The sequence below is a fragment of the Jaculus jaculus genome, chromosome 17 (assembly GCF_020740685.1).
Source record: "Jaculus jaculus isolate mJacJac1 chromosome 17, mJacJac1.mat.Y.cur, whole genome shotgun sequence".
NCBI lineage: Eukaryota > Metazoa > Chordata > Mammalia > Rodentia > Dipodidae > Jaculus > Jaculus jaculus.
Genome location: NC_059118.1, coordinates 19,511,883 through 19,538,732, shown reverse-complemented (window position 1 = coordinate 19,538,732; position 26,850 = coordinate 19,511,883). Strand labels below are relative to the sequence as shown.

Genomic DNA, 26,850 nt, shown 5'->3' with positions numbered 1-26,850 from the left:
TCCCATTTGCATGGAGGACCAGACTAGCATTTGGATCCTCAGAAGGCTAATGTGGGTGCTCAGAGCATTCCAAGCTGGGTTAATAACAATGGGCATTCTAACGATATCAGTGCAGCAGTATTCAGGAAGGTTAGTCATGTGCTCTCTGAGTCTGCCTATCCAGGATAGAGAATCGTTTTTAGATGACAGGTGCTCATACCGGTCATTCTTTCTCTCTCCTCTAGGAACATGGCTATAAATTAAGCCCCTCAAAGAGGGAAGATTTCAAAATCAGTAGGAATTGCATGTATTTTAATCATGTTTGTCTTATTTGCTAATCCTTTCTCTTTCCCCTAAAAATAGTTTTTCGGTTTTTTTTGTTGGTTTTAACAACTCTGAAATCTTCAGAAAAAGATACACTACTTTTCTTTCTAAAGGCTTTGCTCCAAATTTCATTCTGTATTGGACTGCTATGCTGAGATTATTTAACTACATATCACTTTCAATTATTTCTCATTTTTCATCATGTTCTTGTTGCCTTCTTGTTCTGACTCCAGTCCATTTTGCCAATCTATGCTACTCAACATTGGGCAGGATTAGCTAAAACTATTAGGTCCAACATAATCCAAGTCATACTGGCCTTTTATGTGGTGAGGCGGGGGAGATGAATTAAGACAAGGTTGTCTGTTTATGTGTAAAAGAGCTTATTTAGGATGTTATAAATCTCTAATTGCAACATGACTTTTTAAATTCACTTATTCTAAAGAAAGGATTTTGGCTTTCAAAAAGATACAATAAAGACTATCTGTGGGAAAAAAAAATCTTCAGTAGAATAACATGGTAAAGGAAAATAGGTAAGACTCAAGTGAAGACATGTCAGCAGCCTGAAGAAGCCAATTGAAGTTTATATGACAAGTAACTTGCAAAGCAAGTCAATTCAGAAGCCAGTTACCTTTTCTACTTCAGTTCTCAGAAAAACTGACATATCAAAATATGTCCACTACCCAAAATTAAATGAGTGAAACAAGTTTGGTTCTCAGCAAGTTAACTTTCTTGGTTTGGTCAGATATATATGTACCAATGACCTCTTTTCTGCACCAACTATGTCTCTGCTTTAACTATGGGAACATCTAAGTGTCTCTCAGGCATGAAACAAGAATGGACTGCAATATATGCAAGGCTTTCTTTTGGGGTCGTCATGACTGGTCCTTCCATTCTTGAGTCACTTTCCTATTCTAGGAGTCTAGTCTAGTCTAGTCTAGTCTAGTCTAATCTAATCTAATCTAATCTAATCTAATCTAATCTAATCTATCTATTTATCTATCCATACGTACATATATACACATACATACACACACACATACACATGTGCGTGCGTGATAAATTATTTGAGGCAGGGTCTCTCTAGCCAGGCTGACCTAAAACTCACTCTATAGTCCCAGGCTGGCTTCAAACTCACAATGGTCCTCCTATCCCTTGCCTCCTGAGTTCTGGGATTACAGGCATGCACCATCATTTCAGGTACTAGGTGTGTAATTTAATAATCACAATTATATGGCTGCATAATCAAGGCTTTCAAATTATTTTTCCTCATGTGGACAACAGCAGTCCAGGACAAATAATTAAACATTCTTCAGGAGCCCTAAGTACTTTGCTAATGTGTGAAGCCATCCTATTTCCCAAGGCTACTATGAAGGGAAGAGAAAAATATGTTCTGAAAATCATTCATGAATGCAATTATTGCATATGTGAGGCAGCTTTAAGGGTGTCCATCCTTGAAATCATCTCAAACTTTCTTTAGCTGCATAGAGCCTATACTTTGAATTATGATGAATTTGGAACCCTATGTTCCTTTAGACATTCCTGATTGGACCCTCCTAACATACCGTTAATAGCCTTCAGGTATGCAGGTGGAATGGGGAAGGCAGACAGAGAGGGGAAACTCAAATTCATCAGTTTGCTACTGTCAGGCTGGGAAAAAAAAAATCAATTTTGAAAGGGTTAAGTCCAAAAGTCAAACAACTTAGAACTTTATTATGACCTATTGCTATTACAACAGGATAAATCAGAATTGGTTACTTGTGGAACTTTTCAACAATTCAAACAGTCTCTTCTGATAAAAACCTTTTAGTTGCACATTAGCTTCCCTATGAAATTTAAGTAATTATTCAATTTCTAGAATGAGTCAGCATTAAGTGAATAGTCTAGAGAATTTTGATGTCTAATCTAAAGGCTAGGCACTTGGTTTACTTATAATTCTCATCCTCATTTGCACTTTCTGGGAATAATTGTAACGATAATACATATGGCTTTTAAAAGCAAATTCTGGCTGCTGGCAATATTCTTCTAACCTGTACAAACTTTTAGTGTCCATGGCTTTATACATAGATTAACCCACACTATAATAAATATGCCATTGAAATGAAATGTTATTTATTTGTATTAATTAATTAATTAATTAATTAATTAATCTATTTGAGAGAGGGGGGCAGATAAAGAGAGAATGGGTGTGCCAGGGCTTCTAGCCCCTGCAAACGAACTCCAAATTCATGTGTCACCTTGTGCACCTGGCTTACATGGGTACTGGGGAATGGAACCTGGGTTGTTAGGTTTCACAGGCAAGTACCTTAACCACTAAGCCGTTTGTCTAGCCCCTCGACTTTTTTTTTTTTTTTTTTTTAGCAATATGTAATACAGAACACTATCAAAATACTGGGCATTGTCTTACATACTGTTAATGACAAATTTGATTTGTGTTGATATTCTTCAATGAGCTTATAGTTTTAAAACAGGGCATTTTAAGCAAAAGTGCCAATTTTAAAATGGAAGAGCTAAGTTAGATATTCTTACAATTTTTATCCTTTTTAAAACAAAATGCCTTTGGGTTACCTACCCTTCTAAAAATGTATGCCCTCTGTGTTTCAAGCTAAAGCAGCTTGATTTCATTATGTGTCTGGATACTCTTTATTTGGAGAACAGACTGGCCTAGATTAGAGCTAATCTCAGAATAGTTATTAGGTTGCCTTATGGGTTACAATTTTGCAATTATGGTTTCAGTTTAAAGAGTGACACTTGGTGAAAGTTAATGTTGCTAGTGGGGGGTGCTTCTTGTTGAAAGCTCTCTATGGGATCATTTAAATTGAGCTTGCTACTAATTCTCCTGGAATGAGGAGAAAACCTAAGAAGCGAATGTGAACAGCCTGAGCATGCCTTGTAGAGAGCCTCCTGGGATTCTCCCACACTTCAGCTGTCCCTATCCCAAATCTACTGATGGAATCATGCCTCTGAGTTAAGATACTATCTTCAGGAGATGCCTATAAAATTTAATGCCCATTGACAGGAAATATGCCCAGGTAAAGGGTGATGAAAGGCACCTTACAATGAAGATGAGGAAGAGGAGGTCTGAGTAGTAATTTTTGAGGTTAGGTAACCTGGTGCCTGGCTGGTTGTATTTGAATGACCTGTGAATTTGTTCAAATGGATTTCTAACATCTACCTTTGGGGGATTACAGTGGGTCTTGTATACATACATTAAAAACATCACTATGTGATTCTCCTACTCTCCCTGGGCATATAGATTAGGGGAGTAGAATATTGGGGTCTGTTGGGAGGACAGTGATGAAGTCTGGCTAAGAGTAAGAAGATTTTAGGCTGTTCAGAAAAGAGCTGGGAGGCTGTTTTTTTGGGTTTTTTTTTGTAGAGTATGGGAGTAGGTACCACTGTGGATCATCATTCTGGTAGCTGCTTACACTTTTAGGAAGAGTCTTAGGTAGCAAGGCTTCCCTTCTAATGCTGGCATCAACTTTACATCTCTAAGTGCTCAGTGCTTGTGTGCTATCATGTAGTAGTTGTTTGGATGGAGGTGAACTGTTTATTCTTGTCAGAGGACCTCAGAAGAAACTGTTCTGTCCCTTTCACAGTTCTCATAATAGCAAGCGTCAGCTGTTGATGTTGCAGCAAATGAAGGACTAGATACTTAACAGAAAGCAGGGACTGGGAAACTTCTGATAGAAGCCAGACAGTGTTTTAGGCCTTGTGAATCACACAGAATGCAGTTGCACATTGTTTGTTCTTATAAACGCTTACTATGTAAAAAGTACATTCTGAGGCAGGAGATTCTAAGTTCAAGGTCAGCCTGTGCTAACAGAGAGATCCTGTTTCAAAAACCAAAAACATTCTTATCTGGAAAATAGCACAAAATGGACTGCTGTCTGGATTAGTTTGCTAAAATCTGCCTTGGAGTGTTTACATGTGAAGAATAAGGAACACTACATTTCAACTACACATTAAAAAAAATCCAGATTCTTATGAGCCCTCACAAATAGCTGCTGGGAACAAAGAAATGAATCTGAGGTCACTTTATTATGGTAAAATGAGCCTTACAAATCGGATCCTTACAAAGTGGGAGGTTAGAGAAAGAAGCAGTGCTGTTTGTTCAGCTATCAGAAACTTAACAGGCTAGGGAGCACTGTGACAGGGTTGCTATGTGCCATGGCATCCACCAGGCAGGTTAAACCCTCCAAAAATGAGCATCCTAGTATGATTCTGACAAAAATAAAAAAGGACATCACATATTTGCAGTTTCTTCTAAGAGTAGTCTCCTTGCAGGTCTCTGAATCTTTGAGGTCTAGTTCAAGTACCAGAACATTCTGCTAGCAAAAGCAAATCTCTTGTTAGATACTTTAACCTTGCTTGGGAGTTTGGGGCTATATGTCTCACGTGGTTCTAGTCTATGTGTAAGTCTATATGGAATGGTCCCTGAGGGCCACACAAAACTTGGGCTGTAGTCTGGTTTGTATTCTTCATCATATTCATGTTGTTTCTGTATAAATGAATCATACCACACAGTAAGAGGCTTTGAGTTCAAGTAAAATCGTAGTTAACACTGATATTGACACTTTGCTCTAGAGAGGGTTGGGAAGGGCTTCTGTGGATATGGTTTCTTTCCTTTTCCATGAAAAACAAGAATCAACTTTCTCCTAGAGGATCTAGTTGCTTACTTGGAATAGTGCCAATTCTACCTCTTGGCAGAAAAGGAGGAAGTCTCCCGGCAGCATTTATAAATATGTGAAGATAGATAGTAACTGCCATTCTACATGGAGTTTTGAGCATGTAAGACCAGTATTTTACTTTGTAATAGTTTTTTTATTTTCTTGAGGAAGAGGTGGCAGAAAAACTAATGAGAACTTCATTCTGGTTTTTATCACTAAAAAATCAGTAATTCCTTCTGTTTTAGTAAGGTGACAGTATCTATCACTACTAATAACAGCAATGTCTTCCATTCTAGGAGAGTGACAGCATGGGAGAAGTGTGATATCATTATATATATTTCTTGGGTCAACAATGTGATGCTCTTTCAACTTCTTGTGGGACCAGAAATTATCATTCTTATTCTATCTTCTAGGATAATGCCAAAAATGTATCTCCTACCCCTGCCCCTTTTTATGCACATGAGGTGCAACAGGCCTCAGTCAAAGCCTCCCTTGACAAAGACTCAACTTAGTTCTTTGAACTGGATGGTAGTACATCGTTTCATCACTGGCCTTTACCCTCTTATGAGGTATGTCTTAGTAAAGCAGAAGAGAAACTTCCTACCTTTCTGATTCTGTGTAGCTTGTGAGAACTACTTATTTTTTCCCCATGCAGTATCTTGCAATGTCTCATTTAAAAACCCTTTGCTGTATCTATACATCTCAGACTTGTTAAGATTTTCTCAAAATTCTAGCATGTCTTCAGACATTATTGAACACTCAGAGTAATTTTTGGATGGGCTACTAGCTTCTCTTTTTAGGTTTTGTCAGTTATCCAGGAAGATGAGACTGATGAAGGATTAATGATGTACATGACATCCCACCCCTGTATTGCAACATTCCATGAAATAAATGATGATGGGAACAAGGCAGGCAATAAGCAGACAGAACACACAAAAGCAGAAACTTACACCCAACTATCTTCATCTCTGCATCAGAAAGAAAGGGACGAAAATGAGAAGGACAGCACAGAGAAAAACAAGAACAATTAAAACAAACAGGAAAAGAGAAAGGAACATCACTTTGCAGGTCAGTGATGAAGCATGCACTTCTCATCAAGGGTCAAAGAAAATGACAGAATGTACTGCTGAGCACAGGTAAGAGCCAGACAGTTCCTAGAGAGGGGATGCCAAGCCTGTGTAGCTGTCTTCTAAGGGGTAAGTCCACAGAAATTCAGAGAAAAGGAGATGTGACTCAGGGAGAAGCAAAACATCCCCAAAGCAGAATACTTCATAGGATGTGATTCTTAAAGGGGTTCTCAATCTAGTAGTATCACTGTAAATTGAGAACTTGTGAGAAATTCAAATTGTTGGGTCCCATCCCAATGCTACTGAATCAGAAACTCTCAGGGTGGTCCCAACAATCTGTTCTTCTAAGCCTTGCAGGTAATCCTGATGCATGCTAACATTAGAGATCTGGCACTTTAGGGGAAAACCTAGTCTTGATTCTAAGTCATATGTTAACTTCTTATGCCATGACCATTTAATGTAAACTTGGCTTATGTCACTCACATTCAATAAATAGCCTTAGAAATTCAAGACTTTGAAAACAGATTAAAACACTGTACACTTCCTACAGAGCCTTTAGAGGACTCTGTATTTTCACTGACTTTATGACAGACTTTCTAGGAAACATAAGAAATACAAAGATAAAGAAGGTGGTGATACATCTGCTGCCTTAAACATGGTCTGGAGAAGGGTATAGCTCCTTATTATAGCTAATTTTGTCATGTAAGTCACAGAAAACAATGTTAAAATCAACTTGTTCCCCTGAAATATCTGTCCTAATCTAGTTGTTCCTATTCATCTTTTTTTTTTTTTGCAAAAATTCTAGGAAAATCCTGAAAGTGTTTATAGACTTATTAGCTTTTGTTCTGAACTAAAACAGATCTCGAGGGCAGAATAAAGAGTGCAGAGAAATATCGTGATCAATCAACAAAATGCACTTAGTTTAAAAAATGGCTTATCTCCCTATGTTATTCTATAATATGACATGGAAATTTTCTGCTTGGCATGCCTTTCTATGGGACTTAAGGGGTGATGTCTCCCCAAACATCCATAGTATCACTACTGCCTCTTGTTCATTACTGTGGGCCATGAGCAGAGCTGGAAAGATTAGTTAGGAACTCAATTGTGACAGAGGAGGGTGTCTTCTACTCATAACATTCACTTACGTGCATGTCAACTTTTAACTTCCAACTCCCATGGAAAACAATAATAGAATTTCAGAAATACCTTTTTAGAAGTAGCATGTTAGCTGGGCATGGTGGCGCACACCTTTAATCCCAGCACTCGGGAGGCAGAAGTAGGAGGATCACTGTGAGTTCAAGGCCACCCTGAGACTACATAGTGAATTCCAGGTCAGCCTGGGCTACAGTGAGACCCTACCTCTAAAAACAAACAAACAAACAAAAAACAGAAAAAAAAGTAGCATGTTAGATATGAGCATGGCTAGAGCACGGCTTGACTCTTCTATATATCTCTGACAACATGTGTTGACAGGGTCTAACTATCTGGGCCAGCCTGACAAAAAAAGACCTCTCCATATGAGTCTCTGGTAAATTTATGCCAAATGCTGGATACTTTTAAAATAAGGATCACAGTTTATGAGTAGTTCTAATTTTTCATTTACTATAATTTCTTAGTCTTAAGTGTTGAAATGCTCACAGTTACTGACACAGTTTCTTTTCTTACTCCTTCTCCATGTGTCCATGTGTCAAGAAAAGATGAAGTTGTAACTTCTTGTAACTTGGCCAGACCTACACTGTGAGGCTGAGGAACTGTTTTATCTCATATAAAATGTTCTCACAGATAAAGGCTGGCCCATCTGCAGAAGGAAGTGTGACCAGAACTTGGAAGACTCACCAAAGGGATTCTTGCCAGTTATTGTTCCCCGGACAGAATGACCACAATGTGGCACACACACTATAGATGTCTTACCACTTGATGGTGTAGCCCTATCACCCTGCCCACGGATGGTAAACCCATTCTGAGCATACTGAGATACATGAAGGGGGTTGGCAGTTGTTAATAGGCCACAACCCAGAGGTGATCATCTGTGTAAAAGACTTCTATAAAGGAGAAAGGATAGAGAGGAAAGCATGCAAATATGACTACTTGCTTTAGCTATAGCACTCAGTACTTAAAAGGCAGACAATTCAGGATGTAGCATATGTATGCCTTGACCCCAGACTTCCTTGTCTCTGCCTTGTGGGGCAAATCATCTGATGATCCCTTAGCTGCTCTGAAAAGGGGAAACTCCCTTAACCTCAGCTTGCCTTGCTAATGCTCGGTGTTGAGGATTTCCACAGTTATGCCAAGCAAAGACAGAAATCCTTTATACCCCTCTGTGTCAATGATACAAAATGATGAAGAGTACTCCAACAAAAGGTCTCTTCATAGATGAGGTTCTTTCAGTGAAACTTGAAATCAAATTTTCCTTATGTGTATTTTTGACTGAAGCTTGTTTCTTTATAGACTCTATTTAGTTTTAATTCTATGAATTTTAATTCCTCATGGAAGATAATGTCTAAATATTAAGCCAAAAACTTATTAAAAGAAAGGAAGGACTTAAAGTATATATTTTAGAATATATTACTCTACCGGGAGAGGGCATAGTTAATTAAAAAGACTACTAGATCAATTTTAGTAACCCTCTATTCTCTTTCCAAAGTCATATTGCCATAAAACTCGACAGTATGTTTGGGTTTGTCTCTAGTTTATCAGGTCCAGGCAGGACTGAAGAATGGTGTCAAGATAGTATGAGAGAAACTACCAATGGAACACAACAGACAGATGGGAGCCTTTCACAAGCATGAGCTCTCTAGGTATTTTGAGATAAATATACTTGATCTAGTGGCCTAAATTTCCTAGCCAAAGACTCTCCTGTGTTCATAGGTATGAAATCCAGGTGGCACACAGAAGCTTGCTTTGTACACACAGTGTCTGTGGAGAATGAAGACAGTAGAAAATAAATCTGGGCATAGACGGGGTAGCTGAAGGCAGCTGAAACTCATCACATGGCCCTTCTCTATGCCCAAACCACACATTCCCCATTGGGTATGTACTGAGAAATGTTTCCAATGAGAGGATTTAGTGAAGAACTCCTAGTAGAACAGGGGATATCTAAGGTGGTCACAGTCTATTCAGTAAATCTCTTAAGCAACAGCAAACAAGCTTTTAGTGAGGAGTTAAAACTCAGCTGAGAAGGTAGGCTCACTTCTTCTAGAACCTATCCAGATAACCAGATACATCCTAGTTCTACTCTTCCTCTCCACATATTCTTGGTTAATAGACGACTACCTGGATCAGTCTCTATTCTCTGCACTCCTACCAAGCTCCTTCAGCTCTAACAGGCCATTTGCATCCACTTATCCTGCTCTGCCCACTGGCCTAGGAAACATAAACTTAGTATGTTGGCTTCCTGGAGCAATGCTTGGGAATTAATGCATTTTCACTTTCTGTCCTAGATCTCCACTGGGCATTATGTGGCTGTGGGGTGATACAATTCCTGAAAAAAAAAAAAAAAAAAAAGGGCCAGGTAATACTATTTATAGTGCCTAGTTTTTACTATTTGCCTGATCTACTTTCTAAATTATTAAAATGTGTTGTGACTACTACACAGTTGGGATGGGATTCACTGATACTATAAGCTCCACATTCTTTGGTATATTTTCCCTTTAAGTAGGAAATTCTTATGAGGCACTCCTCTTCCAGGGAATGTGATGTAAGTTAGAAAAAGGCATCTCCATGAACAATCATGTTGGTTGCTATCACCCACCCTCTACAAAGCCCACCTGCTGGACAGTCATGCTGCACTGAGGAACATGATATGGGGACTTCTGGTAAAGAACAAATGTTTACAAGAGCCAGGAGGCTACTCCTGCAGACTAACAGTAAGCAGTCTGCCTTGGGAGGAGATCTCAATAGCTGCAGAGCTCTTCGGCATAGCTCACCACCTGCTCAGGAGAAGAGCACTATGCTCCATCCTGCTAATCCATCTCCCTCCCAATCCCCAAGCAGTTCTGCCTACCTGGCATGATGACATCAGGAAATCCCAATTTTCTTGTAATTGCTAATCCCCGATTAAATATCATGGGATTTTCTCTCCGAATCTGTTCCATGTCACCCCGAAGAAGCTGTAGAGAAATAATAAGACCTACGAAAACAAAAATATTTTTATTCAGAATCATATATATACTCTGTATGAAGTACTAGAAAAGACACAAAGTTTAATATTTATCTCTCTGGTGTTAGAGATTGAACCCAAGGCCACATACATGTTGGGCAAGCACTGTACTACTGAACTGCACCCCTAATCCTGGTGTTTAGCTTGAGAAAATCTTAAAATAAAAAATGTGCTATTTTGAAGAAGTATAACAGATAAAGGAACTTAATTCAAAGCAATCTCAATAGCCTACAAAATTAAGTTTATTAAACGCAGACTAAGATCTGAGAGATCAAGCTGCCTTGTAGCTCAACACTCAGAATGAGAGGATTGAACTACCTCAGTTGTACATTCAAGACCACAGAGAAATCTACAGACTAGAAACAAGTGTGATTAATGAAGAATCTGGGTCAAGATGCCCCACATGCTGGTAATAAGTGAGCTATGGTGTCTGTTTTCTTAATTACATATTTTAATGTGTGATGTCTTATGGTAGGACTATGCCAAAGTGTGGGAAGCAATTTGCTATTTCAATTGTGCACTAGCTTGTTAAAAAACAAAAAAGAGAGCAGATACTGTTTTCTTCTTTTAGGGAACCATTGCCCACAAAGAAAAGATGGGGGTTTTATGGGGCTATGTCTCACTTCAGACCTTATAATAATTTTAGGCTACCCAGGTGATCTTTGTTCAGAATTTGGGAAAACATGTAATGTTACCCTAAGAGAACTGACTTCAGACTTATTATTACTGTTCTTGGTGTTTTGCATGTTCATTTCTAAAATCCCATCTCCCATTCTATCTTCCCAAGTGTCCTCACTGCAGCCACTAGCTAGAAGGCTAAGAGATATTAAGCTTATATGGAATAAGGAAGTTTTACATCTGAGTGTACTAGATAGTAACAGGATGATAAATGAAGGTTCTGATCTATGGATTAGCACAAAGCACCTTTAATGATTTATAAGTTTGAAGTTGAACAAAAGATGATAATCTACAAGAACAAGGGAAGAGGAGTGAGGAGACTGTTCAATGGATAAAGTGGTACCTACACAAGCATGAGGAACTGAGTTCAGATCATTAGTACCCATGTAGAATGCCAGGCATGGTACCACACAACTATAATCCTAGTGCTGGGAATGTAGAGATAGAGAATTCCCAGGGTTCCTGGGTTAGCTAGATTAGCCAAATTGGTGAGCTTAGTGAGGTCCTATTTAAAATAATAATTTAGAGACTGATTAAGGAAGACACCAGATGTTGACCTTTGGCCTCCACATGCACATGTGCATACACCTGAACCCACACAATAGACTACATGTACGCACACCCAAAAAAGAAGAAATAGGGGCTGGAGGGATGGCTTAGCAGTTAAGGCATTTGCCTGCAAAGCCAAAGGACCTCGGTTCAATTCCCCAGGACCTATGTAAGCCAGATGCACAAGGTGGTGCATTCGTCTGGAGTTCGTTTGTAGTGGGGCTAGAGGAACTGGCATGCCCATTCTCCCTCTCTCCGTCTCTCCATCTCTCTCTCTCAAATAAATAAATAATGAAAAAGAAGAAAAAATAAAGCTGGGTGTGGTGGTGCACACCTTTAATCCCAGCACTTGGGAGGCAGAGATAGGAGGATTGCCGTGAGTTTGAGGCCACCCTGAGACTCCATAGTGAATTTCATGTCAGTCTGGGCTAGAGTGAGACCCTACCTCGAAAAACAAAAAACAAAAACAAAAAAAAATCAAAGAAGAAAAAATAGAAATAAAGGAAGATGTTATAATGAAGACAGTAGTAAGAATTGTAAAATAAGGATCATGTAGGAATTAGAAGAGAGGAGGGAATAGAAAAGTAAGTACGGAAATACAGAAGTCAGGCAGAAAAGTTACTGCAGATATTATGTCTGGCAGATACAAAGATTCGAGAAACTAGGAATATGTATTATCACAGTTATGCAAAGAATGAAAATGTGGCTCTACAGTAGGTCAGACAGAACCATAAAATTATCCAATATATTCTGGTAAACTCATGTATCCAAGGTTTCCTTGGATTTCTTGGGATTACACACAATGTTATCATGGGCTTCATTAATACTAGGACTCATGCATACAAACAAACAAAGAAATCATGGGATTATGCACACGGTTACCATGGCTTCATTAATACTAGGATCTCAGTGTCCTGAATAGTATTACAGTTGGAATTTTGGTTCCATGACTATTCTATTTTTTTTTTTTTACAGACTTATTACTGGGTGAATTAAACTACAGCTAATTTATAAATCTGAAATGCTGGAGGCCAGAGCCCAAAAATCTGATTGATCTCTGCAAAAGAGAAGAGCTTGAGTTGTACCTGGCAGCTCCCTCCCAATCCTAACTCATTCACCTTCATTCTCATCCACATGTCAGCTCAGCATGAGCAAAAATCTGAGGGTGGGATTCTCCTTAGAATCTGGGATGGTGGTGGTTGAAGGGCAAAGGAAAAGAAAAATATTAACCTTCAGTTATATCATTCTGTATTAACAAGAATTTAGCAAAGTCCCCACTGACTTTTAATCTTTATATTTTCTGATCATCCAAATCGGCCTTGAAATGCAAAGCAAAACTTGTGAGAATGTACACTGAAGGTTCTGAGAGTGACAACTATCTTTGGAAATACTCAAAAGGACCCTGCATTCTTTTCTTTTAAAGTTAGAGGAAAGTTTCAGTTTATGTGAGATATCAAGTGGAAAGAATAAAAGAAACCATAAATGGAGGCTATAAAAACTGTACTTTTCATTCAAGTTGGCATCCAGAAACTTCTGGATTTCCTTTCTCAAAGTAAAACTTTAGGTGATTAAACACATGCCAAATAATACTAAGGCATAATCCTCAGAGCAAAAGAGCCTCTAGTTCAGAAGACCAACCACTTGTTCACACAGTATGTAGCCAGACCCTTGCTAATACTTGGTATTTTCCCCACCCTTAATCTCAGTGGGACCCTAAAGTCACAGAACTTGAGATTCACCATATTTTTATAATTTCTTTGTGAATTTTATTCTGTTATTATCTGACATAAGAAAGCCATTTTTATTTTTTTGTTTTATTGAGGTAGGGTCTCACTCTAGCCCAGGCTGACCTGGAATTCACTAAGCAGTCTCAGGGTGGCCCCGAACTCACAGCAATCCTCCTACCTCTGCCTCCCGAGTGCTGGGATTAAAGGTGTGCACCATCATGCCCGGACCCCACTTTTTTTTTTTAAACTGAACTTCATCTGTATTTGAAGACTGGTCCATAAAAAAGTAGCCAGGTGTGGTGATGCACACCTTTAATACCAGAACTATGGAGGTGGAGGTAGGACGATGGCTGTGAATTCAAGGCTGGCTTGAGATCAGCACTCGAGAGGCAGAGGACGGAGGATCACCATGAGTTTGAGGCCACCCTGAGACTACATAGTGAATTCCAGGTCAGCCTGGGCTAGATCGAAGATAGCTCTAAAAACAACAACAACAACAACAACAACAACAAAAACCTAACAAATTAACACCTGTGTGGAATATTGGACAGTAATTTTGCCCTGTCACTGCACCCTCACTTTTCTGCCCACTCTTGTGGAAATGCTGGAAGATTATATAAATTCATCTGAGTTTAAACATGCAAATAAAGTTGTAGTTAATGATCACTTAAAGTAAATGGAGAATTTACTTGCTAACTGATTTGTTTTCACTAGTTCTTTTTAATGACCTTTATTGCTAATTGCTATGGATTCACATCAAAGAGGATAATAATGGAAATAAAAAATAAATATGGCACATAAGTGAAGTATAGCTGAATGGCACATTTATTGTTTACACTTAAAATGAATGTAGAAATTCCTTCTGTATTTTAAGATTAAGTGATTTAAGGAAGACGCTGATTTCTGAAATGGTGCTCCTGTGATGAAGTATCCATGATGCATAGCACCAGGCTGTGGTGGCCCATGCTTTTAGTCCAAGCTGTTTAGGAGGCTGAGTTGGCAGGATCACTTGAACCCACAACTTTCAGACCAGCTTGGACAATATAGCAAGTTTTTGTCTGAAAAATAAAGACTGGAGAGGTTGCTTAGTGGTCAAGGCACTTGCCTGTGAATCCAGGTTTGATTCCTCAGTACCCACATAAGTTAGATGCACAAGGTGATGCATGCGTCTGGAGTTTGTTTGCAGTAACTAGAGGCCCTTGTGAGCCCATTCTCTCTCTATCTTCCCTCTTCTCTCTCTCTCTCAAAAAGTAAACAAATAAGAAAAAATAAATAAAATAACTAAGATGCAAAGATGGGTGACTATATAGCAAAGAAAATTAATTTTAATAAGGAGATTAAAGACCTGAACTATTCCTTGATGAATCTATGACATTTTCTGACATAAAGTTCACAGAGTCTAGATGAAGAAAATCCATGATCAGAGACTTGGCAATAAGAGTAGAAAGGTGAGTAGCTTACAGCCTAGATTGACCTCCACTGTGGCTCAGCCATCAAGTCATTTTACTGAGCTTCCCTTTCCTTTATTTTTTTGTTTGTTTGTTTATTTTTATTTATTTATTTGAGAGTGACAGAGAGGAGAGAGAGAGAGAGAGAGAGAATAGGCGCACCAGAGCTTCCAGCCACTGCAAATGAACTCCAGACATGTGTGCCCCCTTGTGCACCTGGCTAACGTGGGTCCTGGGGAATTGAGCCTCGAACCGGGGTCCTTAGGCTTCACAGGCAAGCGCTTAACCGCTAAACCATCTCTCCAGCCCAGCTTCCCTTTCCTTTAAATGACAGGATTGAAATACATTAATTCCAACATCCTGATGAGTTTCCAACACATTCTATGAAGTAGTAGTCTATTTCTTTAGATTTTTAAAAATATTTAATATTTATTTATTTGACAAAGAGGGAGAGATGGGGGGGGGAGAGAGAGAGAAAGAATGGACATGCCAGGGCCTCCAGCCACTGCAAACGAACTCCAAATGTGTGTACCCTCTTATGCATTTGGCTAATGTGGGTCCTGGAGAATCAAGCTGGGGTTATTTGGCTTTGCAGGCAAATACCTTACTGCTAAGCAATCCCTCTAACCCTCTTTTGGTTTTTAAAAAATTTTTTTTGTTTATTTTTATTTATTTGAGAGTGACACAGAGAGAAAGAGGGAAAGAGAGAGAGAGAGAGAGAGAGAGAGAGAGAGAGAGAGAGAGAGAGAGAGACAGAGAGAGAGAGAGAATGGGAGGGAGGGAAAGAATGGGCACACCAGGGCTTCTAGCCACTGCAAATGAACTCCAGATGCGTGCACCCCATTGTGCACCTGCCTAGCGTGGGTCCTGGGGAATAGAGCCTCAAACCGAGGTTCTTAGGCTTCATAGTCAAGCACTTAACCACTAAGCCATCTCTCCAGCCTCTTGATTTTTTTTTTTTTCTTTTACTAAGAAGCCAAGAGCTTTATTGATGCAGCAGGCACTCTACAATGAGCCCAAGAGAGCCTGTCTTCTCTGGAAAGACAGGCTGTCTGTACAAACTCTAGGGTGTTTTTCTCACTTCAAAAACCAAGCTCAACCTTCCACCACAGCCCTTGGATCTGCATCTGCCCAAAAAGTCCCTCCCCATTCTAAACAGCCAGTGCACACAGATACACCTGACGGACACTTGCCAGTCACTCTGTGGACAGTCAAGTGTCAGTTCTACATTACTTTGTAGACAAAGACAGAGACTCTCAGATCCTGCAAAGGGTTTAGGAAACAAGACAATTTCTCCCTCCACCTTGTAAATAAAATACATTTTAGCAGATATGTGTCCTGAAATAATTAGTTGGGAGTTCCTAGGAAGATAGTCCATTGTCAGTCCCTTCTTCGTCAGCCTGGATATCCAAAATTCTTCTCAAGGTAACATAAGTCTTTTTTTAAAACACTCTTTCTTGCTGTAAGAACTCTTATAATGGAGCCTAGTCCTCCCACAGCTAAGGCCTTTTCATTCCACTGAAGTAACATTGCACTGCTATTTTCTGTGGGTTTCTCAAACCCTTTGTAAATGTATTTCATTAACAAGTCGATGGCGTTTCTGTCCAGTGACTGCACAGCCTGCTCAATCTCACTGCCCTTAAGGTTTGTGAGCACTTTCAGCACCAAACCCTGGGCTCGCTCCTTTACAGCTTGATTCTTGGTGTTGATTGGAGAGTTCCTCAAGGCCGCATGGAATGCCTGAAGCATGTCCCCTTGCTGCAGAAGTCCGTCCACCTCGATAGGATTCGGGCCTGGCTCTCCCGCAGCTGCTGCCTTCTCCTGTTCATCCACAAATTTGTTCTCGTCAAACTCGTCAATGTCTACCCGGCGGAAGCGCAACGACAAATAGCAGTGCAATGTTTGTTTTTTAACAGTACCACAGAGACTTCCTTATAATAGAGTCATCCTAACCAAAGCTCTTTGAAATCTACTTTGCCCCATCATAGGGAATGGATGTCTTTTTTTTTTTTTTTTCCGAGGTAGGGTCTCACTCTAGCTCAGGTTGACCTGGAATTCACTATGTAGTCTCAGGGTGGCCTCGAACTCATGGTGATCCTCCTACCTCTGCCTCCCGAGTGCTGGGATTAAAGGCGTGCACCACCAGGCCCAGCCAGATGTCTTTTTAATACAGTTTAAATGGCCAGTGCCTGTTAAATGTTGTACAAGAGTCACAGACTGAAGACAGGATGATCCCTGCTTACTTTAAGAAATGAGGCACAGTAGAAACTACTCTCAATTAAAAAAAAATGTAAATATTACCACCATTTCTTTATAAAGTTCTCGAGGTTTCTTTTTTTTTTTCTTTCTTTCTTTTTTTTCAGGTAATGCCTTGTTCTAGTCCAGGCTGACCTAGAATTCACTATATAGTCTCAGGGTGGCCTCGAACTCATGGCATTCCTTCTACTTCTGCTTCCTGAGTGCTGGGATTAAAGGCATAGACCATTACATCCTGCCCAAGTGCTCCATGTTTTAATCCTATCATATCCCAAGAACTTATAGCAAAGGGTATTTTTAAAATAAATCTATCAAATAAATAAAGCAAAGGGCATGTTAAATGTTGACATGAATGGTAGCTTTTCCAAATTGCTGGTAACTTTCCCATACTCACTTATCTTTATGACTCTAAGAATCAAATCTAGGGTTTTGTGCATTGTGAGACAAGCACTCTGTCACTAAGCTACAACCTCTAGCCTTTCTTATATTTTATGAAAAAGATCTCTGGGGCAAGAGAGGTGGCTTAGCGGCTAAGGCACTTGCCTGCAAAGCCTATGGAGTCATGTTCAATTCTCCAGGTCCCACACAAGCATGCAAGGCTGCACATGTGCACAAGGGGGTACGCACAGCTGGAGTTTGATTGCAGTGGCTGGATGTCCTGGTGTGCCAATTCTCTCTCTCACACACATTAAAACATAACAAAAACACAAGATTTCTGTCTCTTGCTTTAGCTTAGTTTTCTCACACTGTAGGTAGCTCCTTGGCATCTGGGCCATATATATAGAAAACTGTCATTTTAAAACAGTAAAAGAGGTTCTCAAAACCCATACACTATAGAGTTTCAGAGAAATTAAGGTGTGCTTTGCTGAAGATTTTAATCTTTTTAGTCTCTGATATGGATTTTCTCTCTTCCCATTTGGTCAACTGTTGACCCTGACACAGAAAAAGTTCAAGTAAAAACTGCTATGCCTTGTGTATATTGTACTATAAGACTATTATAAGACTTATATTGTACTATAAGACTAACTTTTAATTTCCAATAAGCTCTATGAAGGTCGGGTTGGAGAGATGGCTTAGTGGTTAAGTTCTATGAAGGTTAGAAAAAGAAGTTATATAAAAGACATTATAAAATGATTTGGAAGAAAAAGTTGTCAGGAAAAATATGGTTTTATATAAATTAAATAGCTATTTACAGAGGTTGAAAGCTCTTAGGCTTTTATTTATTAATTTAAAAATTATTTATTCGCATGTATGTGCAGGAAGAAATTGTCAGGAGAAATATGGTTCTATCCTCATCCACTGCTGGTGGGAGTGCAAAATTGTACAGCCACTATGAAAACAGTGTGGAGATTCCTTGAAAAGATGAAAACAGATCTACCACTTGATCTTGATCCAGCTATACCACTCCTGAGCACAGACCCTAAAGACTCCACTCTACTACAGAGATACCTGCTCAACCATGTTTGTTGCTGCTCTGATCATACTAGTTAAGATTTGAGTTAAGATTTGAAATCAACTCAGATGTCCATCAATTGATGAATGGATAAGGAACATGTATACATATATACAATGGAATGCTACATAGTAATAAGGAAAAACAAAATAATGACATTTGCAGGAAAATGGATAGAGTTGGGAAAAAATCATTCTAAGTGAGGTTACCCAGGCACAAAAAGACAGATGCTACATACTCTCTCTTGAAGTTGAATGTGGGTCCTAACTAGGATCAACTGGAGATAAATGTAAATGGCAGCAAGCACCAGGATTATGGACGTAAAACTAGAATGAAACCAGGAGAGAGAAGAAATAGGGAGGGAGGCCAGGTGAGGGACAGAATAAAGGATAGGAGGGTACTGAAGGGGCAGGGGATGGGGAGGCTAGGGAGGGGAATTACACATGCCTTAACATATGAATCAGTTTCATAGAAAGCCTCTTTTTGGATACTATTCTACAAGATACAACCACCAATAAAGGGGGTGGGTTGGGTTGGTCTGGACAGAAGCATTCTGTAGAAGGTGTAAAAAACTTAACCCTAAAACCATGGGCTCAGGTTGGGTAATCCCAGGACCAGAACTGAGTTAGTCCCTTCAGGGTATTGTTGGCCAGGGAGACCTATGAGGTCCCCAAAACAATGCAGGCCTTTGCCATAACACTTGATTTCCCAGAAGAGCTAAAAGGTAAGACCTTACTGTTGAAGACACCACAGTTTGTGGTCACAGGTCATTAAAATACCACATTGAAACTGAGAGGAAAATTATTTCCTTCCCAGTTAGCCTCATAGCATTGGAAAATGCTATAGGAATTGCTGTAGTATGATGGTCACCAACATGGTGAATAAGCAGAGGATCCTGTAAGCTATGAAATCAACCAGCTAGGCAAGAAGTACATGCTTATGCAATAGTGGCACACAATTTTTGTGGGTAAATGTTCTCTGGACATGAGGCCTGCTCAGTGGGATAAAACTCATATCTGGTACTAGAAACCAAGTCAGAATCCTGTGGCCAGAAAATTCCATAGACTCCACAGAGAAGTCCCCCTGCTCTCTGAGTAAGAACAGTGGGCTAACATACCCAAAACTCTCAAATAACTATGCCCCTATAATAACTATATACCCTTTAATCCAAGCTGTTCTCACTCTTGGTTGGAGAATCTATTTTATTTTACAGATGGCACAGAAAACTCAGGAGATCCGAGATAGCTGACTACCTACTTCTACCACATCTGCCAAGACCCAAGAGAAACTACAGAGGAAGCAGTGACATGAGTATTGTTTCCAATACTAGCCTGAAAACCAGGTCCAGGGAAAGGCAACAGACACACATTGTGGGCAACAATCAAAATACATTGAATCAGAAACCCAGAAGCTACAGAGAACTTAACATGAAACCAGACTGTTGACAGACCCACCAAGGCTCAGGGACCATTGTGGGAGAAGGGGTGGTGAAATTATAAGAGCCATAGGATGGGTAGCAATATCCTGAAGCACAGTTCACCCCTCCCCACCAAGGACTGACTGAGACCTTGCATTTATGCCAATAACCCTACTGAGCAGAGTTTTTTTCCTGACGGAAATGAAACCAGGGGACAGGAAATACAAGACTATAACTTTTGTGAAAAAAAAATTAAAATAAAGAAATTAAAAATATGAGAGTGGGACATAGTAGCACATGCCTTTATTCTTAGCACTGAGGAGGCAGAGGTAGGAGGACTCTTGTGAATTTGAGGCCACCTTGAGACTACATAGTGAATTCTATGTCAGCCTAGGCTAAAGTGAGATCCTACCTCAAAAAAAAAAAAATTAAAATATGGCTCTATATAAATTAAATAGCTAGTTTCAGAGTATGAAAAGCTCTTAGGCTTTTGTTAATTAATTAATTTATTTTTATTTATTTGTATGTGTGTGGGTGTGCTAGGGCCTCTTGCCTCTGTGTGAACAGAACAACAGGTATTTGGCTTACATGGGCAGTTTGGAAATTCAACCTGAGCCAGTATGCATTGCAACCAAGCACCTTTAACCACTGAGCCATGTTCCTTGCCCCACTCAGGCTTTTAAATTGTGCTTCTAGGTTTAATAAAAAATGTTCAAACCAGGCATGGTGGCACGCACCTTTAATCCTAGCACTTGGGAGGCCGAAGTAGGAGGATCACCATGTTTAAAGACAACCCTGAGGACTACATAGTGAATTCCAAGTCAGCCTGGGCTACAGGGAAACCCTACCTCGAAAAACGAAACAAAACAAAAAGTTCAAGGCTAGGCATGGTGGCACATGTCTTTAAACCCAGTATTTGGAAGGCAGAGGTAGGAGGATTGCTGTGAATTCAAGGTCACCCTGAGACTATATAGTGAATTCCAGGTCAGCCTGGGCTAGAGGGAAATCCTACCTCGAAAAACCAAAAACAAAACTAAACAAACCCAAAGTTTAAGCTGGGTGTGGTGGCACATGCCTTTTATCCCAGCACTCGGGAGGCAGAGGTAGGAGGACTGCCCTGAGTTCGAGGCCACCCTGAGACTACATAGTGAATTCCAGGTCAGCCTGGGCTACAGTGAGACCCTACCTTGAAAAACAAAAAACAAGAACAAAAACAAAGTTTAACTTGGAATCCACAATCTAATGTGTTTAAAATTTTACTGAGATTTAGAAAGAAATTATTTAAATAAAGATTTAAAAGGAAGGAATAAGAAAAGGAGAAGTTGAGCTAACATGAAAGTTACTTTGAAATAAAGATTTTCTATTCTAGTTCCAGAATGACTGCTTTTGGTAGGCCAGTCATTGATTCTCATGAGTGTCAGGCTTTTTTTCATGATGCTACCACTGAACAGGAATAGAAAGAGAATTGATATTAATGTTTGTCTTTTTTGTTTCCACTGGGAATATTATTTTAAATTTCAGTAAAACAGACTTCAACAATGCGATAAACCTGGAAACATTTTTGCTTGCTTGATTTAAACTTAAGCTCAAGTTACTTACCAAAGTATATGGAATCTATCAGAAAAAAGTATTTTAGTCAGCATATACTAAGGAAGGCCTCAAATTACTATAAAAGGGACTAGGAGAAAGTTCCTAGGTAGGGAATAAACTTATTTAGGAAATTGAACTTTATATAGAGCATCTATTCATCCCTACCCAATCAAGGTGCTATATGATCAACAAATGCAAATGCAACACAAATTTTCTGGCCAAAGAAATACATCACCATGACTGGCGCTGGGGGCAGAGTACTTGGCACTGGACTTTCTGATGATATTCTCATGGATCTGGGTCCACTCACTCTCATTGTTGCACCTGTAACAGAAGAATAGGCTTTATGGGTCAGAAGAATTTTAAACATCTGGTTTAATGGCTCAATGTGCAAGCAGTAAGTTTGAAGGGAAAAGGATTCCTTACGTTCCTAAAGAAATGAGTATATTTTACTAGATTAGACAGGACTCTTTTTTATTAAGCATAAAAGATTCATACTTGAGGCTGGAAAGATTGCTTAGTGGTTAAGGCACTTGCTTGCAAAGCCTAAGGACCCATATTCTACTCTCCAGATCCCACATAAACCAGACAGACAAAGGTGAGGCAAGTGCAAGATTGCACATGCCCACTAGGTGGTGCAAGCATCTGGAATTCAATTGCAGTGGCTGAGGCCCTGGCATGCCAATTCTCTCTCTCTCTCTAAAATACAAAAAAAAAAAAAAAGGTTTATACTTGGGGAAAGTACAGAATGTTTACAAATACATATAGATATATAAGCCAGGCATGGTGTCACACGTCTTAATCCCAGCACTTAGGAGGTAGAGTTAGGAGGATCACCATGGGTTCAAGGCCACCCTGAGACAGTGAATTCTAGGTCAGCCTGGGCTAAAGTGAGATCCTACATTGTAAAATCAAACCAAACCAAACCAAACCAAACATATATATAATGTGCCCATACTTATATAAACTATATACATATATCATTTGAAAAAGTTAAGATGAATTCATTCAAATATATGTGCATAAACATATTACATATATGTATTCTTTCTTCTCTAGCTCTGCTTACACACACACACACACACACATACACACACACAAGGAAAGTTCTTGATAAAAAAGGAAGAGATTCTCTTACAAGTATGAATGTTTAGAAACTGTCATGATATATCTTCTATGGCCCTTCTTACCCACAAGTCCCTAGAGTTTGGCTTCGTATAAAGAGTTACCAAATCACAGCAATGTACATGTATAGATTTATTCACAATCTTACTTCTTACATCTTTCCTTCTGATTTTTGTGGGACTAAAAATTACCTATGGGCAGCCAATAAGAATATTACATTCAAAACTTTTATTCTTCCTTTACATAACTAACCTGCATGAAAAAATACTTTTATAACATATTGTCAAGATTAAAATAAAATATAGGTCATCTTCACAATAAGCAATCTATAGTCTTCAGTATATTTATTATTTAAACAAATTTAAAGTAATGCTGTTTTAGCTTTAAAATAATAAACCTCATTCACTCTTAGTATAACATTAGTTCCCTGCTTTTTATTTGGTACTAATGTGCTTCTAGCTATAAATGTTTCATTGTTCATTATGATTCTGGCTCTATTAAGTCACTAATGCAGACTCTGCCCACTTCTGTCACACTCACATTAATCCCACAAAGGCACCTCTTGAAAAACCGTTCTTCTATCATACTGATAGAGAGCAATGCTGTCCGAAGTGTCATTGTCTTATAACAATACAAAGCAGAGCTTTAAATCATGCAGGAAACTCTGAACATACGTTTTGTTTGACCTTTATAAAGTTCATTATTTGCTATGTGCAGACTACACATTAAATGCCTTCTTCACTACATTCATGAAAGTGAGCCCTGCCCATGACTATATAAAGACCATTATGCTGGTTATTCCTTTACTATTTATGTATATGCATTTAGTATTTTATAACAGTTTAGATTTATGGAAAATTGCACTGATATTATAGAGAGTTCCCATATATCCCACACTAAGTTTCCTCAGTTATCACCATTTTATATTATTATGGTACATTTGTGGTCACAATTAATAAATCAATGATTAAACTTAATTAACTTCATACTTAACCTTTATTGTTAGAATTAACTACTAGCTAAGTCTATACTTTATTCAGATTTCTTAGTTTTTGTCCAATGGCTTTTCCTACTCTTTCCTCTTTTTTTCCTAGGATCTGATCAAGAATATCACGTTACATTGAGCTACCATGTCTCCTTGAATTCCTCAACTGTGGCAATCCTCAAACTTTCCTTTTGTAGATGATCTTGATCTGTTTTGAGGAGTATTGATAAGTTATTTTGTAAAAGTCTAAAATGGTATTTGCTCCATTAAAAATTATTAGATTTCAATGTGTTTGAGGAGGTAAAGTGTCATTTCATCATATCATATCATACCAAAGGCACATGCTATCAACATGACTTCCTGTTGATGTTAACCTTGATCACCTGGTGTTTGTTAGGTTCTTTACTGTATTTTTGCACTTTCCTATCCTTGTCTCCAGTTTTCGACATTTACCCACTGGAAGGAAGTTTCTATGCATGACCCACACTTAGGGAATAGGGACTTATGTGTTTTGGAAGTTTAAGTGTCTATATGTACTATTTAGGATCCTTCAAAACAGAATACTTGTCTCTTCTCTCCCATCACTTATTCAGTCATATTTTAAAAACTATTGCATGAGATATTTATTTTATACTTTGAATTATAATACAATACTTTAAAATTTATATTTCTGTTTTAAAATTTATATTTCTGTTCAAATTGTTACATTTTTTTGTCACTGGGAGCATACTTTGTTGGTTTCTCCTATGTTCTTGTGATACACTCCTTCTATTGTATTGCAGGTCTTTAAACATCTTAAATATTTTTCTGAGCATTTTTCTGCTCCAGAATAATTTTATATCTTCTCTGTTCTAGTCTTAGACACAGCCACTCCTCCAAGGAGTGCTAGTTCCTTTTATTAGAGAATAGCATTAGAAACCAAGATCTGTGTTGTAGATGTGGTCATTGCTACTGTGCTGTTGTTTCCAGAGTCTCTCAGTTGGCAGACAAGGAACATATATAGATATTTATAAATATTTCTAAGACAACCACTGCATCTATATTAAGTTGAATTTATATTGAGGTATCCACCTCTATTTCCATGACCACATGGATCATTCTATCTTATATTATTTTATTATTTATTTTAAGATATTATCTCCCAATATAGCCCAGGATCGCCTAGAAGTCAATCAAGATTTTCTTCTGCAATCTCCCTAGTGTTGGGATTTCAGGCATGTACTGTCATACCCAGCTCAAAGTTCTGAAAAGAAAATGACTTTAGTGGCTGGAGAGATAGCTTAGCGGTTAAGTGTCTACCTGTGAAACCTAAGGACCCTGGTTTGAGGCTTGATTCCCCAGTACCCATGTAAGCCAGATGTACAAGGTGGCGCATGCATCTGGAGTTCATCTGCAGTGGCTGGAGGCTCTGGCATGCCCATTCTCTCTCGCTCTCTCTCAAATAAATGAATAAATAAATAAATAAATAAATAAATAAATAAATAACAAATATTTTAAAAAGAAAATGACTTTAAAATAAAAGGGACAGCAAGAATATATTGAACCCCAGAGATAAGAGAATATATGTGAGAAGGGAGGAAGAGGGAGACAGACAGACAAGACACTAACTGAAGGTGAGAGGACAACAAATGACCTGAAGGCTAAAAACAAAAAGGATAAAGATCTTAGGAATAGAAGAAATACCATGATTCAAAAATATATAACAAGTACACAAATCTAGGAGAATGTGAAATAGAAATTACTTGATTAAAAAAAATGTCTAGTTATACAGATTGATAGCAATGGCTTTTAGTATGGGTTCAGGGGTGATCTTTCCCCAAGGGATATTTGTAATGCCCAAAGACATTTTTGGTTACCAAGACTTGGGGGCAGAGGCTAACTGGATGAGGAAGTATTGTAAAGCAAGTGATTGTGAATAAATGTGCTCACAGTGTATGTGAAGAAGGGGAATGTGAGTGACAAGGAGCAGAGTCTGAGTGTAAAGAGAAGCTATGCAAACAATTTCAATTAGGTGGCTATGGCTTCTTCAGCATATTTTATCTCATCATTAGGATACTTTGTAGGAAAAATTTAAATGTGAGCATTTATTAAATAGTCAAATGAGACATGATTATAATGAAATACGACTATGTTATACCCAATCAAATTAATATGTAGAGTGTGATTACTAATGTCAATAGTTTATCGTCAATCATAAGATACATGAGAGAATCTGTAATCTAAACAAGATCTGTGTACTGCTGTGGCAGTGCACTTTCCCCATAAAAGAGACAGTAAAGTAGCACTTCAGCCAGTGTATGTACAGAGATTTAACTCAAGGAATGAATAGGAAGGACAGAGAATCTGCGTTTTCTACCTGAGTTCTCCAAGTATTCAGAAGCACACGAGAGCAGGTGCTCAGGTTCAGCAGAGTTCAGAACAGTGTTCTCATGTACACAGCACATAGAGCATTTGTCTCTTCCCTACTGCTTTATTGTCTTCTTGGCTTTTGATGGCTTTTTTTAAAGTGTTATTTATTTATTTATTTATTTATTTATTTATTTATTTATTTATTTATTTGAGAGAAAGAGGGAGGGAGAAAGAGAGAGAGAGAGAGAGAGAGAGAGAGAAAGAGAGAGAGGGAGAACACATGCCAGGGTCTACAACCACTGCAAACGAACTCCAGATGCATGCACTCCTTGTGTATCTGGCTTATGTGGATCCTGGAGAATTGAACTGGGATCCTTTGGCTTTGCAGGCAAATGCCTTAATCTCTAAGCCATCTCTCCATCCCTTTTAATGGGTTTTCACTCATCTTTCTTTTTATCATTCCGTAGATGAGTAGTCCAAAAAACGTTATTCAAAAAATTTTAATGAGTTATGAGTGTTATGTTTGAATTTTTAACAGGCTACCTAAAAAAGTGTAGATCACTGTTGGCATATTTTACTAAATAAAAAAAAAAATTCTTATAGTCCTCATTGTAGGCATTATAGTATGCACTTTTTTTCAGATAAGGAATGGGAGTCCAAACATAGGTCTGGCTTGTCCCAAGTACGGAATAGGGAGAGAGCAGGAGATGCTACAGAGCACCTGGATTCTAAAAAGAACCCATCATAATGACAAGTAAAGAAAGCCAAGTGCCTAGCATAAAAATCATTTGTCATACCCATGAGGGCCCAGGAAACATTAAAGAGGAGGAGGTAAGTTAAATATGAGTGTTATTCTTATGGCTAGCCTGAGAACCTTTGGGGAAATGACAGTAGATAATGAGGAGACTCAAAACTCATCAAAGCAGATAATCAGAGGCTGCTGGGAGCTCAACATGAAAGCAGACTTACAACATGCTCTCCAAGGCTCAGGGAACACTGCAGAAGAGGGGGAGGGAGGAAAGTAGAGAACCACAGGGTGAGCAGGTATATGAGGCATTACCCTTCCCATAGGGACTC

The 26,850-nt window shown here is 38.7% G+C and overlaps 2 protein-coding genes across 7 annotated transcripts in view; both read right to left on the bottom strand.

Moving 5' to 3' along the window:
- Dock3 (dedicator of cytokinesis 3) overlaps positions 1 to 26,850 on the bottom strand; it is a 455,655-nt gene that overhangs the window by 116,512 nt on the left and 312,293 nt on the right. For all 6 annotated transcript variants that reach the window (XM_045136510.1, XM_045136514.1, XM_045136511.1 and 3 more), the window contains 2 exons: positions 21,550 to 21,638; positions 10,041 to 10,166 (listed from right to left, as the gene is read on the bottom strand). In XM_045136510.1, coding sequence (XP_044992445.1) covers positions 10,041 to 10,166; positions 21,550 to 21,638 — 215 coding nt within the window. The remainder of the gene's footprint in view (positions 1 to 10,040; positions 10,167 to 21,549; positions 21,639 to 26,850) is intronic.
- LOC105944470 (actin-related protein 2/3 complex subunit 5-like protein) lies at positions 15,854 to 17,291 on the bottom strand. Its single transcript, XM_045136934.1, has 2 exons — positions 17,249 to 17,291; positions 15,854 to 16,529 (listed from the first exon to the last, which is right to left on the bottom strand). Exons 1-2 carry the CDS (start codon positions 17,289 to 17,291, stop codon positions 15,994 to 15,996), a joined length of 579 nt encoding a protein of 192 aa, XP_044992869.1. The 3' UTR covers positions 15,854 to 15,993.

What these genes read in the sequence shown, in the direction of transcription:
- LOC105944470 (XM_045136934.1), bottom strand. Translation starts at nt 17,291, where the DNA reads ATGCACAAAACCCTAGATTTGATTCTTAGAGTCATAAAGATAA. An exon ending in TCTTAGAGTCATAAAGATAA is followed by an intron (nt 16,530 to 17,248) that starts GTGAGTATGGGA and finishes CTCTATTATAAG; the next exon opens with GAAGTCTCTGTGGTACTGTT.